Consider the following 16,708-nt stretch of genomic DNA (forward strand, 5'->3'; position numbering starts at 1 on the left):
CTGTGAAGGGACAATTTAGGGTTGTTTATATTACATAACTAGAATTCAAATTTAAATTGTGATTTTTGCTGTTAAAAAAAAAAATTTAATGTCTGTGTTCAACTTATTACAAACCCATCCCTCCTCACTCCCTTGAGTTGAACCTGATTACAATGTTGAAGTGTTACACACCAAAGTGTTACAATTACAAATGCCAATACATTTTTCAAAGATGGGAAAATATTTTGATCGATTGATAAACAAGTACTTGATATTCACTAAAAGCAGCAAAGAAACTCAGACACAAAAGGGTAACAGTACTAAAGCAATGTTTATTAGAATGAAGAAAACATCACACAGACAAAAATATCTATAAATCTATCATTTTTCCTCTTTTTTGTTGTTCAGACTTTGATAACCTTGGACATGTGAAAAGCGGTTAGATTTTAATTGTGAAGTCAAAAGGTCTTGCTAACCTACTCGGAACTGTCACAAATGTGCTAAAAATACTTTTTGGTGAGGGAAATAGTTTTTTTCTCTATTATTACTCACACTTTCCACACTAACGCAGCCACACACGTTCAGACCATTATCTTCGCTTTGGCCTTTTTTTTATTGGATGCTATGCTTCGCCAGGAGATTCTTTTCAAAATGAAGAGTTCAATTCAGGTGCACCTTCAAGGACTCAACCCCTGACAAACATGCACAAATTGCTTATTTATAATTATTTACACTTCTGCAAGGACCAAACACATTTTCTAATTCATTTCTCGAGAGGATAATTTTTCTCGGTGTATGCGGGCCTTGAAAGGCTAGTGGATCCTTGTCAGCTCCTCGACAATCTTAATGACCTCGTCCACCGTGGCTTCACGCTTCATGCCGCTGCCGTCATCGATCTGGAATTGAACCACATCAAATAGTGGACCATCATACTTGAGACAAAGCTCGTCAATGCTGGTTATGGGATAATCAAGTACATGGAAGGCCAAGGACAGCTTTGCTTCATAGATTTCTAGCTACACAATTTGATCCTTTATTGTTTTCAAAATGAAAACTATGAAATATAGTACATGTGACAATTTCACACTTTGCATTCATACTTCACCAGTTGGTTTGGCCAAAATATAAGAAAATAAACCCAGAGCAGTGCCACAGCTAGCACACACGAGGCAAACAGGGCAGCGGCACACAGTATATCTGCTCAGTGACATTCATGTTTTAAATGTGAACAGGAAAAGTAGTTGCAGTAAAGTCCCCAATTAACACATGTGAAAGTTAACTGTTTATTATGTTTGTTAGACGGCGAGCTAACAAGCTAGTGAGCTAAGTAGCTAAACAGCTCACTCCACTGCAGCGAAGTCATTTAAACCATCAGCGCCTCTCTCAGAGTTGTTGTGTGTGTTAGTCTCCAATTAACACAAACACGGGAAAGTTAACTGTTTATTAACTTCAGTAGCACACGTGATTCAGCTAGTAGTTGACTACAGCGAACGTCAAGCTATATTTGATTGACAGGGGAAGGGCTCGTCTTCAGTAGACCTACCACACAGTATTGCAGCTCGAGGGCAGACCTTATTGTTTTCAAAAAACAACAACAATATTGTATATCATGATTGTTTTTGGTATAATACCTTTTTTTTTTTTTTTATCGTGACAGGGAGATAATAAATTGGTTATCCTTCATTGCTGTATTATCATATCGTTGTTTTTTGGCAATATACTGCATTAATTTTGTATACCGAGTTACACTCCAATTCCAACCCATATTGGATAGAATGCAAATATTATATTCCACCTTAGGCACTATGCAGTACAGGGGTGACATGGCAGCAATGTGATAGGGCACTTAGGACGACATCTTCCTTATGCTGCTTTAACCACACTTCATCTATTGATTTTATGTACAAGATCATGCAGGATTGGTCCAATATTTTAGAAGTAGTTAAATGTTTGGGCTGAGAAAAGCATTCACACAATTGTGCATGTCCACTCCAAAAGACAGAATTAATATGATGGCGACACAGCGTATGAATGAATTAATCTGTTGAAGATAAAGATGATCTAACCTACCTGTAGTGTACTGACGACCTCCTGCATCTTGGCTCTGCCTAGATCCAGGAAACTCTCAATCAGATCACCGTCGATGAATCCTGTGGCCTGATCCGTCTTTCGCTCCGTGTGGAAGGACCTCCAGGTGCGGCAATGTCAAGGGCAACCAATGCAATGCAGCTGCTCTGTCTGAAGATGGTACTCATGCGATAATTAAAGCTTGTTTCACCTCAGGTTTACTAAAACCATCCTATTATGTGAAATTATACACTGGACTGATACTTTTCAGGAAAGTGGTCAGTGAATGACAGTTACTATTTGGAATAGGCATTCTCATCAATGACAGTGAACCCCAGCTCATTCACAGTTCAGCATAGGGCTGCACAATATAGTGTTTTGAGCATCGTCATCACAATGTATGCAGTGGCGGCTGGTCAATAAGGACACTTGGGGTGCTGCCCTACCGGTCAGCTGCATCACTACCTTGAGAAAGAAAAAAAAAAAAAAAGTAATGAATAACAATAGTGCAATAGTCACATCCCAAGGTCTGCTGCGATGTTGGTTGACTGTAATATACAGTGAATCAACTGTAATATTGAAAGTGACCAGCAGAGGCACCTGTTTGGACATACTAATAAGATAAGCAACCATGTTACAGTACATTATAATGCTTCAAACAACACAGGGAGCAGCCCAGAGTGTTGATCTTGAATGATAGCTATGAAAGAGGATGCGGGAAACAATGTGATGCATTTTCTATTTCGCTCTTCAAAATTAAACTACTGTGGGCAGGCACGCCGCAGCTGCAGAGTGGACGAGGTGCGCTCAGCGACACTGTTAATGGGAGTAAATATGTTCCTTGATTCTTTTGTAATACAGCAACCAATTGTAAAAATAGATTACTAGGACATTATTTGTATCAGGATGCTGTAGTTAAAACACTATGCGCTCACACGGTGAAAATATGGAATTTTTCTTTTGTTATATAAGGGTAGATGAGAAAATATTTTGTTAATATAGTCAGCCAGAGATACTGGGAATGCAAAGTTATCAATGTCATTTCACCATCGTTCCTGTCATACTGTGTTGTGTGTTTTTGTTTGCACAATGAGGACGAGAGTCCTTTTTTTTTTTTTTTTTAAATTCCTAATTAAACAAAACAAAAAACATTTAAGCAACAGGTTTTTCCACGTTTTTAAGATTGTAGGGTGAAAGCACTAGTGTGGACTGAATGGGTGGTAACAATGGGAAAATGAAATGCCAGTATTTTGAGGGAATTAGGCCGTGTCGGCAACATACAGTCCATCTTTACCGCTTCTCCTCACTAGGGTCGCGGGCTGCTGGAGCCTATCCCAGCTATCGGGCGGGAGGCGGGGTACACCCTGAAGCGGTCGCCAGCCAATCGCAGGGCACATAGAAACAAACAACTATTCGCACTCACATTCACACCTACGGGTAATTTAGTCTCCAACCAATCAACCTATCACGCATGTTTTGGGGATTTGGGAGGAAACCGGAGTGCCCGGAGAAAACTACCCAGGCACGGGGAGGACATGCCAATTCCACACAGGTGGGACTGGGATTTTAACCCCGGTCCCCAGAACTGTGAGGCAGATGTGCAAACCACTCTGTCACCGTGCCAGCTGCAACAGACCGTATTGAGAGAATAATAATATATATATATTCCAAATTAGGAACTAGGAACAAATTTGGAACTCTGAACTGAGCTTTGTACTAGTTCTCGTAGAAAATTAACGTTCCTAACACTGATCCTGTGTTATTTTACATCGTATTATACTGTATATCGCAGGTCTTTTTTCTTTTTTTTTTTTTTGTGGGACCTATCCTTCGTTATTCCCTGAAGAGCTCACCTTTACGTCGTTATTGGCCTCAGGGTAAATACTTTCATAGCTTTGGCGAGATCTTTTGGCATCTTGATACCAAGGCACTACGTTGATGCAAGTAGAAGAGCCTCATTTAGACATAAGTAGTACTTTGCCATCATCTTGTGGCATCTATCGGCAATTGGGGGGTGAGGGCATCAGATACTTGTGGATTTGCAGCAGGACTTTGTCTCTTCACTATAATCGATTAACTGATAAGACTAAGAATTGTTTGTTGATTAATTGGGCCTTCAAGCAATTAAGGGAAAATGGTATGCACCATTGCTGCAACCAGCAGAGGCCCTGTTTATTCAGTCTCAAATAGTTTACTTTTGGAAGAACATCGTAAAATCCGCTATGCTATTACATAGGAAGTTGTAAAACGTATATAAACAAAATTACAAAAATCAGTGTTGTCATTTAAATGTATGACCTTTTCAATACCACGTAGTACACGCACCAACTCACCCTCCTTGAGGAAAGTGTGGGGACTATGTGTTGTATCCTTCATTGTAACAGATGGCAGGCATACGCGTGAACACGCAAAAAAGGATATAAACTGTGTTCAATCTTGCCCACACTCTTGATGACTTTGTTGAGGCGGTTCTGAAGGTCCAGGAGAAGGCTGTACCATCCCTCAGACAGGGAGGTCACCAGTCCTAACACACACATTCAAGACAAAGGAAAGAACACACAGTATTTAGAGGTAACTTAAAGAGTACCATGCATCAGTGAAGGTATCACCAAGCCAGAGTATCAAACAATAAAGACTTTTGATTCAGGGAGACAAAAACCTTGTCACACTGTTCGTGTAATCTCAAAACACTTTATATGATAAATAAATAAAATAATTGTTAAACGGACTGCGTTTCTCATAATGCAAGTTTCATGCTTGCATGCCAGAACTACTTCGTGGAGAGTGAAAAGTAACATAATTTCATAACATTCAATAATTCATTGTGATTCCGTGCAAAATTTTACAATTGCAAGGCTTTGAGAGTGCAGTACTTCTGCATTATTCTGATACACTGGGGGACATAATCTGCATTGAAATATCTACAGCTACTTAAAGATGATGAGTGGCACTGAGTTGGAAGATAATCCTCCTGACAGTTTGTGTGACGCCTCTGATATCAAATACTGACTTTTCATCAGAATCATCTTTATTTGCTACTGTACTGTATGTCAAAAACACACAAGGAATTTGTCTCCGCTAGTTAGAGCTGCTCTAGTACGACAATAGGCAGCTATTGTGACAAAAAGTACTTTTGACATATAAAAACACACTACTGGGAGTCACTGAGCAATGAAAAGTTATCAGTAATGTGGTAATGGTGATACAACTCCAAGTTGTGCAAATGATGCAGAGTCCGCAAGCAATTTAATGGCAAGAGGGAAGAAGCTGTTGGAATGTGTGCTTGTTTTAGTTAGCACTGATCGACAGGGCCTACCTGAGGGAAGGAGCTGGAAGTATCCTATGTAGAGTTAAGTGCCTTAAATTGGAGAAATGACCACAAGGCTGCTTTCTTCTACAGGGCTCCACACTAACTTTTGCACTGGTGCAACCAACGTTTTCAGTTGGTCGCAGCATGACATGATTTGGTCGCACTATTTGAAAAATATGTTACTGTGAACTTGTCTGCAACAAGCAGAAACAGACAAAACAGGTAAATTAAATGTAAAAAACAAAACAAGAAACCCCCAAAAAACTGTCTGATTTTATTTGATCATTTGTTCGACTCAGAGGGGGCAGTTTTTATAGGGAGGGCTCCTCACCCGCTTCCCCAATGTCCACGCGATGTTGCAGAGGGGTGTCAACCAGGACAGCCCCACAACATCCAGAGCCTTTAGGGATCTCATCCACCCCCGGGGCCTTGCCACCGAGGAGCTTTTTAACCACCTTGGTGACCTCAACCCCAGAGATAGGAGAGCCCGCCTCAGAGAACCCAGACTCTGCTTCCTCATGGGAAGGTGTGTCGGTGGAATTGAGGAGGTCTTCAAAGTATTCCCTCACCGTTGGTGTCCACCAACGGGTTCGGGCACCGACCACCTTACGGCCACAGCTCCGGTCGGCCGCCTCAGCAATGGAGGCGGGGAACATGGTGTCCCCCGCCTCCCCCGGAACATGAGCAAAGCTCTGTCGGAGGTGGGAGTTGAAACTCATTCTGACAGTTCCCAGCAGACCCTCACAATACGTTTTGGGCCTGCCACGTCGGACCGACATCTTAATAGTATCTTTAGTATTCAAAAAATATTTGAATACTAAAAACAACAACAACAAAAAAACAACTAAGTGGTAAAGTTCTACATGAAACGAAAGACAATGAAAATGGTTAAATCTTTTCTCGATCATATGAAATCCATCCAACAAGGCAAGTTTACTTAAGTTTGTGTGTACTTGTTGGCCTTCACCTCTTTCCCAGAAGTATCAGATACATCACAGTCTCAACAGTTTTCAGGGACAACAAGGCTAAAAGGGTGATATTTCTACAGAACATATAATGGCAGCATTTTTATTCAAAGTTACAAAGATAGTTCTTATTTCCTGTTAAACCTTCCTCAGAGATGTAAGATGGGGAGAAACAAGTGGGTGAAAAGTCTGAAGTTAGGTTCATCTCACATCTGCTAGCCAAGACTCTAGGGGCTTATATACCACGTTCCCATTTTAAAATTGTAATTGTTATTGTTTTGAGCTTCTTTGAGACAATGTGATGCTATATAAGACCTCACACACGTTTACAACAATATGACAGGGCATGATTTTTGACTTTGGGTCAACACAGACAAAAAAATGACTCATGAAAATTGATATTCTTGTGACGGTGCCTACCAATCATGCCATTGACTGTTCCAAACAGAACAGAGCCTTGGGTGGGCGTGGAACTTTCTCCCAAGTTCTGCAGTACTAGCGAGCCGTGGCAGAAGACATTAACAAATTCTCCAAGGTGGAAGAGCCCCACTTCCTGGAGGTGCTGACGCTCCTCGTCTGTGGTGGCCGCACTGGCAGAAAGAATATGTAATCGTAATCGCAGTTGTTACAGGACAGACACGTTGAACAAGGGGAAAAGACGTCAAACGCAATAAAGGATGTTGTCTCAAGCTATTATGTCGAGGTGATTGATTCATCTGACGAAAAACATGAGGACCAGAGATATGAGAGGCTTTGGAAAGGTCAGAAAATAGCAGCAGAAATGGATAACCAGGTGAGGAGTAGTAGAGAGAGCATCAGCAAGAGAGACAAAAATACATACAAAAATAAAGGTCCAACCGGTATTAGGTAGATAACAAGTGATGGCATAAATCAAATCATTTTTCATACAAACAAAAACATCACTTGTGTAATGCTAAATTAGTGAGAATTAATCTTCTGCCTTGGATGTCTCAAAGTAAAACTGAACAAAAATAACTAAGACTGGAAATATACAGAAACACAGTCTTCTCATAAAGAATTAGTACAGTACTACATTTGATTCAAACTTGATTAAAAAAAAAATTAAATTGTATTGCTCGCCCCCATTCAGCTTCTCACCTGTCCTTCTGGCAAACAAACAGATTAAAGGCATTCTCTGCCCCAAGGAAGTTGTCATCGTCCAGGATTTCCACTGCACTCATCCAGTTGGGATTGAAGTCCCGAGCGATCTATGAAACATGCGAGATATGAGCATCTGACCATCCATAAGTAATAGAGGTGTAACGATTCAGTCACTACATCAATAAATCGATTTATATCCCTAGGATCCAACTGCATCGATCTGTGCTCGACAAGTTGGCCTTCCGGATGAAATAAATCGATTTAAATTTGTTTTAGAAGGTGATCAATCAATTGTATCGATACTAGGATTTAAGCACGGCAGACTTTATATAGATGCGTGTGATTTCAAACATTTTTTGGAGCACTTTTAAAGACGTAAAGTGTTACTTGATTACGTTGGCCTGTCTATGAAACTATCAGGCCACCATTACCATTATGGTCCAGTGTGTGGAAACACTTTGCAAGGACAGAGATGTTCTAATGCTCACTGTTTCAGCAACCACCTACGAAGGTGGCATGGGATTTTCTGCCTCGTCGCTCACTTGTGCAGTCTAGTGGGTAATGCATGTCATTGCCCTTTGAAGTAAAGAATATCATCATCAAAGCCACAGTGCCTCTAGGTTGCCTGCACAACACATGCCATAGTTCACAAAACTCAACCTGCCAAAGTGGCTAGTGGGAGAGGCAATGTTACTAGGAATTGCTGAAATCCACCGGCGTTTGGCTAGTTGACCAGGGTTAACGTAAAGCCCTGATCTCGGATAAGTAAAGCCTCATTTCGACCAAGCAGTTCAGTTAAGTTCTGTACAGTATGCATTTTGTCACCCATTGTAAATAGACTGGCACCATTCTCCTTTTCAGGTGGCACCATTCACCTTTTCAGTAGCCCTTCATTGGGGTGCTGGTTGCAGTGGTAGGGAATGTTGGCTGAGTGAAGACAATAAGTGTAATCTGGCACCATGTGTGCTGTATAATTTTAAAATGTGGGGTCATTTGTATGTATAAGCTCTGCAATTTCTACAGTTACAAAACAGTTGGACTTTCAATACCATTTTTCGTTTAAAATGTAGATGTGCAAACATTGTCACCTCGATTTGTTTTGAAAGAAAATATCTATAATTCTGCACACAAATGTTACAATGAGAAGAAATTAAACTGGTATAAGAACTATGTCTTCAATATGCGTGATTAGATCTTATACAAGTGTTAAAGTCTCAGAAGCATAACTCCAAATCCATCATTTGGATGAAATTGAGTAACTGTTTTTTTGTATTTAATTTTAAATTATAGTTTCTATTTGCATCTTACATAGTACTCTGAGCTTAGCCGTTCAGTGTGAGCTCCACGTGTGGCTCATTGTAAATTCTTTTAATCTTTCCATCTCAAATCGAGTTGCGTTTGAGTTGCTTGCTAAAAGGCTGGGAGGGATACGTGTATGCTGGTAATGTTACTGCTGGAGGAGAAAAACAAAATAAAAAATTTCATTGGCCAAATTAACAATCAAAATAAACATTAAAAAACAAAAATATATTGATAACTATAAAATCAAATATTAATAAATATATTAATAAATACACTGTTGAACCCTTTTAGCGTTCATGGTGCCGTAGTACCTCCTCAAAGTTGCCCTCCATGGGTTTGTATGCCAGCAACAAGACGGACCTCATCAGATCTCCCACCAAGATAAAATCTCCTTTGGTCTTTAGATAAAGGGCCATAATGTTGTTGTAGTGGTTGCACTCGGTCCGTAGCTCTTTCTCGGCCGTCCACTCATACAGACGGACCTGAAACACACTCAAGGTGAGCAATTGTTTGTTTTATGAACAAGCTTGAATTATTTAGCTGTGCTGGTGTTTAATGTAGGTGCTGAATTTGCAAGTAGAGCAGGCTATTATTTTGGATACGGTGCGCCTCAGCAATCGTGACAATAAACTGTTGATTTGTCTGACTTATAAGAAGAATCCATACTAAGTAGCCAGGTAATTGATAATTCCCCTCGGCATTTCACACTATTGAGGTTGAATATGTAAGATTTCCTGCTCCACATAACTGCCAAGACACCAGGTAATAATTAAGGTAATAATCATCCTGCAGTCCAAAGTTAGATAAATGCAATAGTCAGCTGGATGGACATTTTTTAAGTATATAATTTATCAAAACAATGTATGAAGGAATCATAATTAACAAAGACGTGTTCTGTTAATTGACTCAAATGCACCTTTTAGTTTAATACCTTATTTGGGGGAGTGCAAAGTGATTTATGTTTAAACTATTTGTTCAGTAAGCAGTTGTACAAAATGAGGCCGCCTGAGTTTCACAAATCGGCAAGCCCTGACTTTTTGATTTTTATCTTAAGATGAGGCTTCTTTTCAGGCTTTAATCCTTTTAGTCTAGCTACAACGCAGCATGGATAAGTTTGGCATTACACGGCAGTAGTGTGGGAGTAGTTTCTTTCACACTGTGTCAGGGGTTTCACAGAACAATCTATACCAGATAAATCTATTTGGAACGCAAGACTTCAAAATGACTGAGGAGGCACTTCTCCAACCCACCTCTGGCTCTTGCGCTCTTTCACCAGTCACAGCCTTGTGGTTATAGCATCCAAATTTGTAGGAGGGAGACGACATACAGTACTGGCTCTGGCGGAATTTGGTTACTAGTCTGAATGAGTTTGAGCAGATGAAATGATGATCAAATGTAGTTTTACGGTTACAAAAATGATTTTTTTTGTAATATATATTTATATTCTAATAACTGACTTTTTAAGAGTATGTAGAGTCACAGTAACTCATTACAACAATTTAATTAACATTATTTGAGCAACTTTATGTCAGAGTAAATATAAAAGTATACTTTATGGGTCGTGAGTGTTTTGGAGATAAAATGCCAAGGCTTCATCGTATATTGTTATTTACATATTGTTAGGCATTTATGCAACTATTTGTCATAATACACAAGTGCATGTTAATGCATGTATGGGTTCAGAACTGTTATCCTCCTCAAAAATTAAGATGTTTTTTTTTTTTTTTAAAGTCAGCAAATGATAATTCGTTCAGGTATGCGACTCTGTCAAAATGGGGATTATGTTAAAAACTTGTGGTTTGTTTGCCGTACTTTTTAAAAACTAAATGAAAAATAAAATTCCAGTGTGAATGACCCTTTAGCTTTTAAGTAGACCTTCAAATTTTATGAGGGTTATTCGCAATATACTGTTCTGTCTTCACTTTTACGACAAAGAAATAGTCAAGTGTTATGTCTGAATTACTGAAGCAGTGATTACCGTGCTATTGATACTGGCTAAGAGTTTGCCATTGAACTCAACCATTGAGTAGACAGCTCCTTTCACCTCCTTTTCTGCTACAGTTTGTAGCTTTCCTAAAGGGAGGAGAATGCCAGTCAGCTTCAACCTGGACTACTAGATCTTAGTGAAGCACAGCTCAACTACAGACGTGTAAAATAAATAAATAAATAAATAAATAAAACATTTAAAAACAAAAACAATCAATGAGTTGTGCACCACTGGTACAAGTGTGCGAAGCAGGCAATACACCTTGGAAAGTATGCAGCATGAAAGGAAATGAAGTTGTAGGGGTGAGGGACACGTCTGATCAGAAGTGATAAGCAGTGATTAAGTGAGAAGCGAAACAAGAGCATGCATGGTAGGACAAAGTGTCCCTGAGTGAAGAAAAAGGACAAAATGGATAAGAAAATGAAACCGGCTATACTATGACAAAAGCAAAGAAAAATGAGATAGATGTGAAGACAAACAGCGTATGGTTGCAAAAAAGAAAAAAAAAACATTAAGATTAGTTTGCCTGTATTTGGAAAAGACAGACAACAAGCCTATACTTACCGTCAGTGTAGTGGAAGACAATTATACGTCCCTGCTTGGGCTCAGCCTCCTCTGGGTAGACCATGGCAGTGCCGACGATGAAGTAGACTGATGGGTCTTTTCCCAGTCGGCAGGACACCATGCTGAGGGCATATTCACTTGGGAGGAACTGATGGGCATGAAGCACTGATAAAAACGCACAACAAAAATATTTTAGAGCAGCACGATGCTTAAGTCTTTCAAATGTGAATGTCGTGTTTTTGGCAGCAAATAGTTTTACCGTGCAAAGAAAGTCAGACGGAAAAGTAGAAATCCAAATTTTGGACTGTGCATGTGATTTGATTCACGCCTGGTAACATGTTTTGTCCCAAAAAGGTTTTCACCATAGTGTGACTGGCTTTAGCTACTGCTTTCTTGCTATAATTACACTGTTATAGATATAGATGCACATAAGAGGTACACAGGTGCACTGAAAACATTAAAAGAGCACCAGATTCAGATTGTGTTACTCCGCATTGGTGTACCAAACATTTTGCAGTACAGACCATGAGCCACTTGCCTGCTTTTAGCTAAGGAAATACAGCTCAGATTTTATTTGGAATAATAATTTTGGGGGGGAATAAAACAGTGCAGAACATACAGTGCATGCGGAAAGTATACACAGCACTTCACTTTTTTTCACATTTTGTTATGTTACAGCCTTATTCCAAAATGGAATAAATTCATTCTTTTCCTCAAAATTGGACACACAACACCCCATAATGACCATGTAATAAGTATTCACAGACTTTGCCACAAAGCTCAAAATTTAGCTCGGGTGAGTCATGTTTCCACTGATCATCTTTGAGCGGTTCCTACAGCTTAATTGGAGTCCAACTGCAGTAAATTCAGTTGATTGGGCATGATTTAGAAAGGCACACACCTGTCTATATAAGGTCCCACAGGTGACAGTGCATGTCAGAGCACAAACCAAGTATGAAGTCAAAGGAATTGTCTGTAGACCTCCGAGACAGGATTGTCACAAGGCACAAATCTGGGGAAGGGTACAGAAAATGTTCTGCTGCTAGAAAGTTCCAATGAGCACAGTAGCCTCCATCATCCGCAAAGGGAAGTAGTTCCGAACCACCAGGACTCTTCCTAGAGCTGGCTGCCCGTCTCAATTAAGCAATCGGGCGAGAAGGGCCTTAGTCAGGGAGATGACCACCATCTCTGCAGCACTCCACCAATCATGCCTGTATGGTAGAGTGGCCAGACGGAAGCCACTCCTCCGTGAAAGGCACATGGGAGCCTGCCTGGAGTTTGCCAAAAGGCACCTGAAAGACTCTCAGACCATGAGAAAGACGATGACAAAGACTGAACTCTTTGGTTTAGAAGAAACCATGCACTGCTCATCACCTGACCAATACCATCCCTACAGTGAAGCATGATGGTAGCAGCATCATGCTGTAGGGATGTTTTTCAGCAGTAGGAACTGGGAGACTAGTCAGGATTGAGGGAAAGATGAATGCAGCAATGTACAGAGACATCCTGGATGAAAACCTGCTCCAGAGCGCTCAGGACTTCAGATGAGACCGAAGGTTTACCTTCCAACGGGACAACGAGCCTAAGCACACAGCCAAGACAACGAAGGAGTGGATTCAGGACAACTGTGAATGTTCTTGAGTGGCCCAGCCAGAGACCAGACTTGATTCCGATCAATCATCTCTGGAGAGATCTGAAAATGACTGTTCACAGACGTTCTCCATCCAACCTGACGGAGCTTGAGAGAGGAGGCCCAAAGATAGGTGTGCCAAGCTTGTGGCATCATATTCAAAGAGACTTGAGGCTGTAATTACTGCCAAAGGTGCATCAACAAAGTGTTTTTGTTGTATACTGAAGACATTTGTGTTTCAGATCAAATGATGAATATGAGACAGAAGTTCAGAACTCCAGCTTTCATTTCTTGGTATTTACATCGAGATGCGTTGAACAACTCAGGACACAGCACCTTTTGTTTGAAGCCACCCACTTTTCAAGTGAGCAGAAATATTGTGACATTATTAAATTAACTTAAAGTGAATAATTTAATATTTGGTGGCATAACCCTTACTTGCAATAACTGCATCAAGCCTGCAACACAAAGACTTCACTACACTATTTCATTCTTCATTTGAAATGTTTTTCCAGGCCTTTTCCATAGCCTCTTGTTACTGGGGGTTTCACCCTTCAGGACCTAAAATGCATGCTCTATTGGGTTAAGGTCCGGTGATTGACTTAGCCAGTCTAAGACCTTCCGCTTTTCCCCCAGATTAAGTATTTTGTTATGTTGTGATGCCTTCATCCCTGCCCTGTGGAGGTTGGCAGTGATGTCACTTGACTGTTGTCTTTGGGTGTTTCTTCACAGCTCTCACAATTTCTGTCATCAACTGCTGTTGACACCCTTTGCCGACCTATTCTATGTCTGTTGCTCAGTACACACCAGTACATTCTTTTTCAGGACATTCCAAATTGTTGTATTGGCTATGCCCAACGTTTGTGCAATAGCTTTGATCGATTTTCCCTCTTCTCTCAGCTTCAAATGGTTTGTTTTTCTCCCATAGACAGCTCTCTGGTATTCATGTTTGCTTAACAGCAAATGCTGTTTACACAGGTGAAACCCAAAGCCAAACACAAGCACTATCTAATGTTTAAGCAATCAATCTAAAAGGCAACACCTGAGCAACGAGAAACACCCATCAGTCACATGTTCCAATACTTGAAAAGTGGGTGGCTTCAAACAAAAGGTGCTCTATCGTGAGTTATTTAACACATCTAGATGCAAAAACCATGAAACAAAAGTGGGAATTCTGAACTTCTGTTTCATATTCAGCTGTTGATCTGAAACCCAAATGTCTTCACTATACAACAACAAAAACAGGAATTGACCTTGCTGTTTCAATGCTTTTGGAGGGGACTGCACATACATGTGATGTCTTAATTTTTTATTTTTAATACGTTTGCAAACATTTCAAAAAATGTTTTTTTTCGTGTCATTATAGGGTGTTGTGTGTTGAATATTGAGGGGCAAAAAATATTTATTCCATTTTAGGATGAGGTGGTAACGTTGGAAAAAGTGAAACGCTCTGAATACTTTCCGGATGCACTGTAGTTGATGGATTTCTGCTACTGTTTGATGCCTGTGGTTTAACTGAGTGGAAAATAAAACTGGTGTCGGTATCCAGTGACAAAGCGTTGTCAACGTAGGTGTTTACAATAGGGTCGTTAACTAAACACTTCAGATGATGGCTGTCGGGATTCCCTTATGCATATTCTGTGCACACCATACACCAGGGTTCCCAACCACTGTGCTGCACAAAGAATGAACAAGAATCTTATTTTTTTCTTCTTTGAGCGTGAAACAGGGCTTCAGTAGTGTTGTGTCATTTTGCAAACAAATCTTTTGAGTGAACGTACTGAATAGATTTACTTCACCAATTGACTTGTCTTTGTTTAGTTGAGCTCAGGTGCTCGTGAAGGGCTTGTGGGTATGACGGTATCATTGCACAGTGGCAAAATCCATGTAAAATCCAATTGCAGTAAAAGAATATAGGAAAGTAAACACAAGCTTGGTCATGCCTTTGTCCGCTCAAGTAGCATTTGGAGGTAATACTTAATACTTGTTTAAAAAAAAAATATATATATATATATATATAAATAATTGGTCTATTTCGGCCTTGGTGATTTCCAGCGTGTGTAAAAATACAAGATGATATATTGTGGAAGTAGTTTTATTTTCCCCTATTGTGGAAGGACACCTTTCATTTTTAATGCTTGTATTTCATACAGGCCAAAGGCACCCTGGGGTGCCACAAGCAGAATAAGTATTATATATCCAATAAAACATATTTGACATGACCAATATCAGTAATGCAGCAGCTGAGAAATTTAGCCTAAGAAGTGTGTGTTTAAGTGAGTGGCCGATTTCAGTAGCCCTTTAAAATGACTATATTTAATGTTATTACACAATCATAGTTGAAAATGATTATACAACAAACATGCACTTGCACTTCTTTTGTCATGTCAGTTTTAGCCAACAGTGCAAATAAAGAGTGCTATGGGAATATGCCAGCGTGAATACTAAATATTGATTAAAAATATAAAATGAAAAAGGATAATTAAATGGGAAAAAATTGATGTATTGGATTCGCATGTGGGCACAACCTGGTGAGGTGGTCCCTCATTTACAATTATTTAAGTAATATGTGCCCTAATTTATGCAGGTATGTGAAGTCCTGGGTTTTTTAAAGCAAGGCTGTGTGCAAGGAAATCTGCATTACAAAACAAAACAGAGCCCACATAAGTGTTGAGCAATAATCCAATATTGGTTGTGTTTAATACATAAGAGACCTAAAAGCAAGTTAAGGATAAAGTCAATCTTGAAGCAAGTAAATGCAAATTTGTTGCTGCACCTGTTTTAATATGTATGAGCAAATAATAGTTGATGAATGAATGTCATGTCAAGGCTGAGGAAAATACAGTGTGGATTGACCTTATAAACTCCATAATTATTCTCGAGGCAGAGCGTATTGTTTTCCAATCAGAGCAGAGGCACCATATGAAGGTGCCAGCGCTGAGATCAAAAAAGGAATGTACATCTGGCGGTCTCACCTTCAAAGGTGTGCTGATCCACGACTAGCAGACTGTGAACCTCTACCTCGTCGCCAAAAGATGTCTCATGGGGAGAAGTGCTGCTGGGAAAGAGCTTACTAGAGCTCACGCTGCTGGAGAGAGCCTGGAAGGATGTAGATTGATGAGATGGGACAGGTACTGAAATTAATAAAAAGAGAATTATAATAAGGTCTGTATAGCGATTCACATCTCTGTCTGCAAGAACTCAAGGCCTTTTCACACCGCACTTGCTCAATGTGAAAGGACTGCGCGACAGAGTGGCAACGACCATGGTGCCCCGGTCCAGCGTGCCCAAATTTGGAAGTGCTGACGCAGCAACTACCAGGACGTAAATAGGAAAGTTTTCCCGCTGGAGAAGTAGACCACACCACGGCAACTTCGGCAAGATGTATCTTTCTGATTTGCAAAAGAAACCTCCGTCCATCGCTGTGCCTTTTGAAATACGTTGCAGCATGTATTTTCTCATGTATCTCAAAGTCCGGGACACAAAGACACTGCAAAAAGAGCTTCCTCCGGGTTCCCCATTATAAGTCCACCAAAAAAAGCAAACTGAAATCACTGCGCCAACTCCTCTCATACTGGAGGAGCCTTCTGACACCACAGTGACGCCGCTCTCGAATAGAACATGTTTTTATTCAATTTCGTTCTGCAGAGCCTCAGCCGCCCTCTGCATTTCTGCCCTGTGAGACGCCGAACCGCACTGCCGCCCCCTCAGCACATCCACGATAAATGGGAAAGTAGTTGTGCACTCCGGTAGTAAATGTAAATTCATATAACATGTCCCAA

At 40.3% G+C, this 16,708-nt stretch overlaps 1 protein-coding gene across 2 annotated transcripts in view; it reads right to left on the minus strand.

Annotated features, from left to right (window-relative positions):
* Positions 1 to 291: 291 nt before the first annotated feature.
* The window catches only part of ddb1 (damage-specific DNA binding protein 1), a 53,373-nt gene continuing 36,956 nt past the window's right edge, over positions 292 to 16,708 (minus strand). For both annotated transcript variants that reach the window (XM_061761468.1, XM_061761460.1), the window contains exons 19-27: positions 15,902 to 16,025; positions 11,297 to 11,461; positions 10,724 to 10,818; positions 9,057 to 9,227; positions 7,441 to 7,550; positions 6,742 to 6,911; positions 4,468 to 4,570; positions 2,050 to 2,173; positions 292 to 875 (exon numbers count right to left, since the gene is read on the minus strand). In XM_061761468.1, coding sequence (XP_061617452.1) covers positions 792 to 875; positions 2,050 to 2,173; positions 4,468 to 4,570; positions 6,742 to 6,911; positions 7,441 to 7,550; positions 9,057 to 9,227; positions 10,724 to 10,818; positions 11,297 to 11,461; positions 15,902 to 16,025 — 1,146 coding nt within the window. In that variant the 3' untranslated portion in view covers positions 292 to 791. The remainder of the gene's footprint in view (positions 876 to 2,049; positions 2,174 to 4,467; positions 4,571 to 6,741; positions 6,912 to 7,440; positions 7,551 to 9,056; positions 9,228 to 10,723; positions 10,819 to 11,296; positions 11,462 to 15,901; positions 16,026 to 16,708) is intronic.

Source organism: Phyllopteryx taeniolatus, chromosome 2, assembly GCF_024500385.1.
Source record: "Phyllopteryx taeniolatus isolate TA_2022b chromosome 2, UOR_Ptae_1.2, whole genome shotgun sequence".
In the NCBI taxonomy this organism is placed as follows: Eukaryota; Metazoa; Chordata; class Actinopteri; order Syngnathiformes; family Syngnathidae; genus Phyllopteryx; species Phyllopteryx taeniolatus.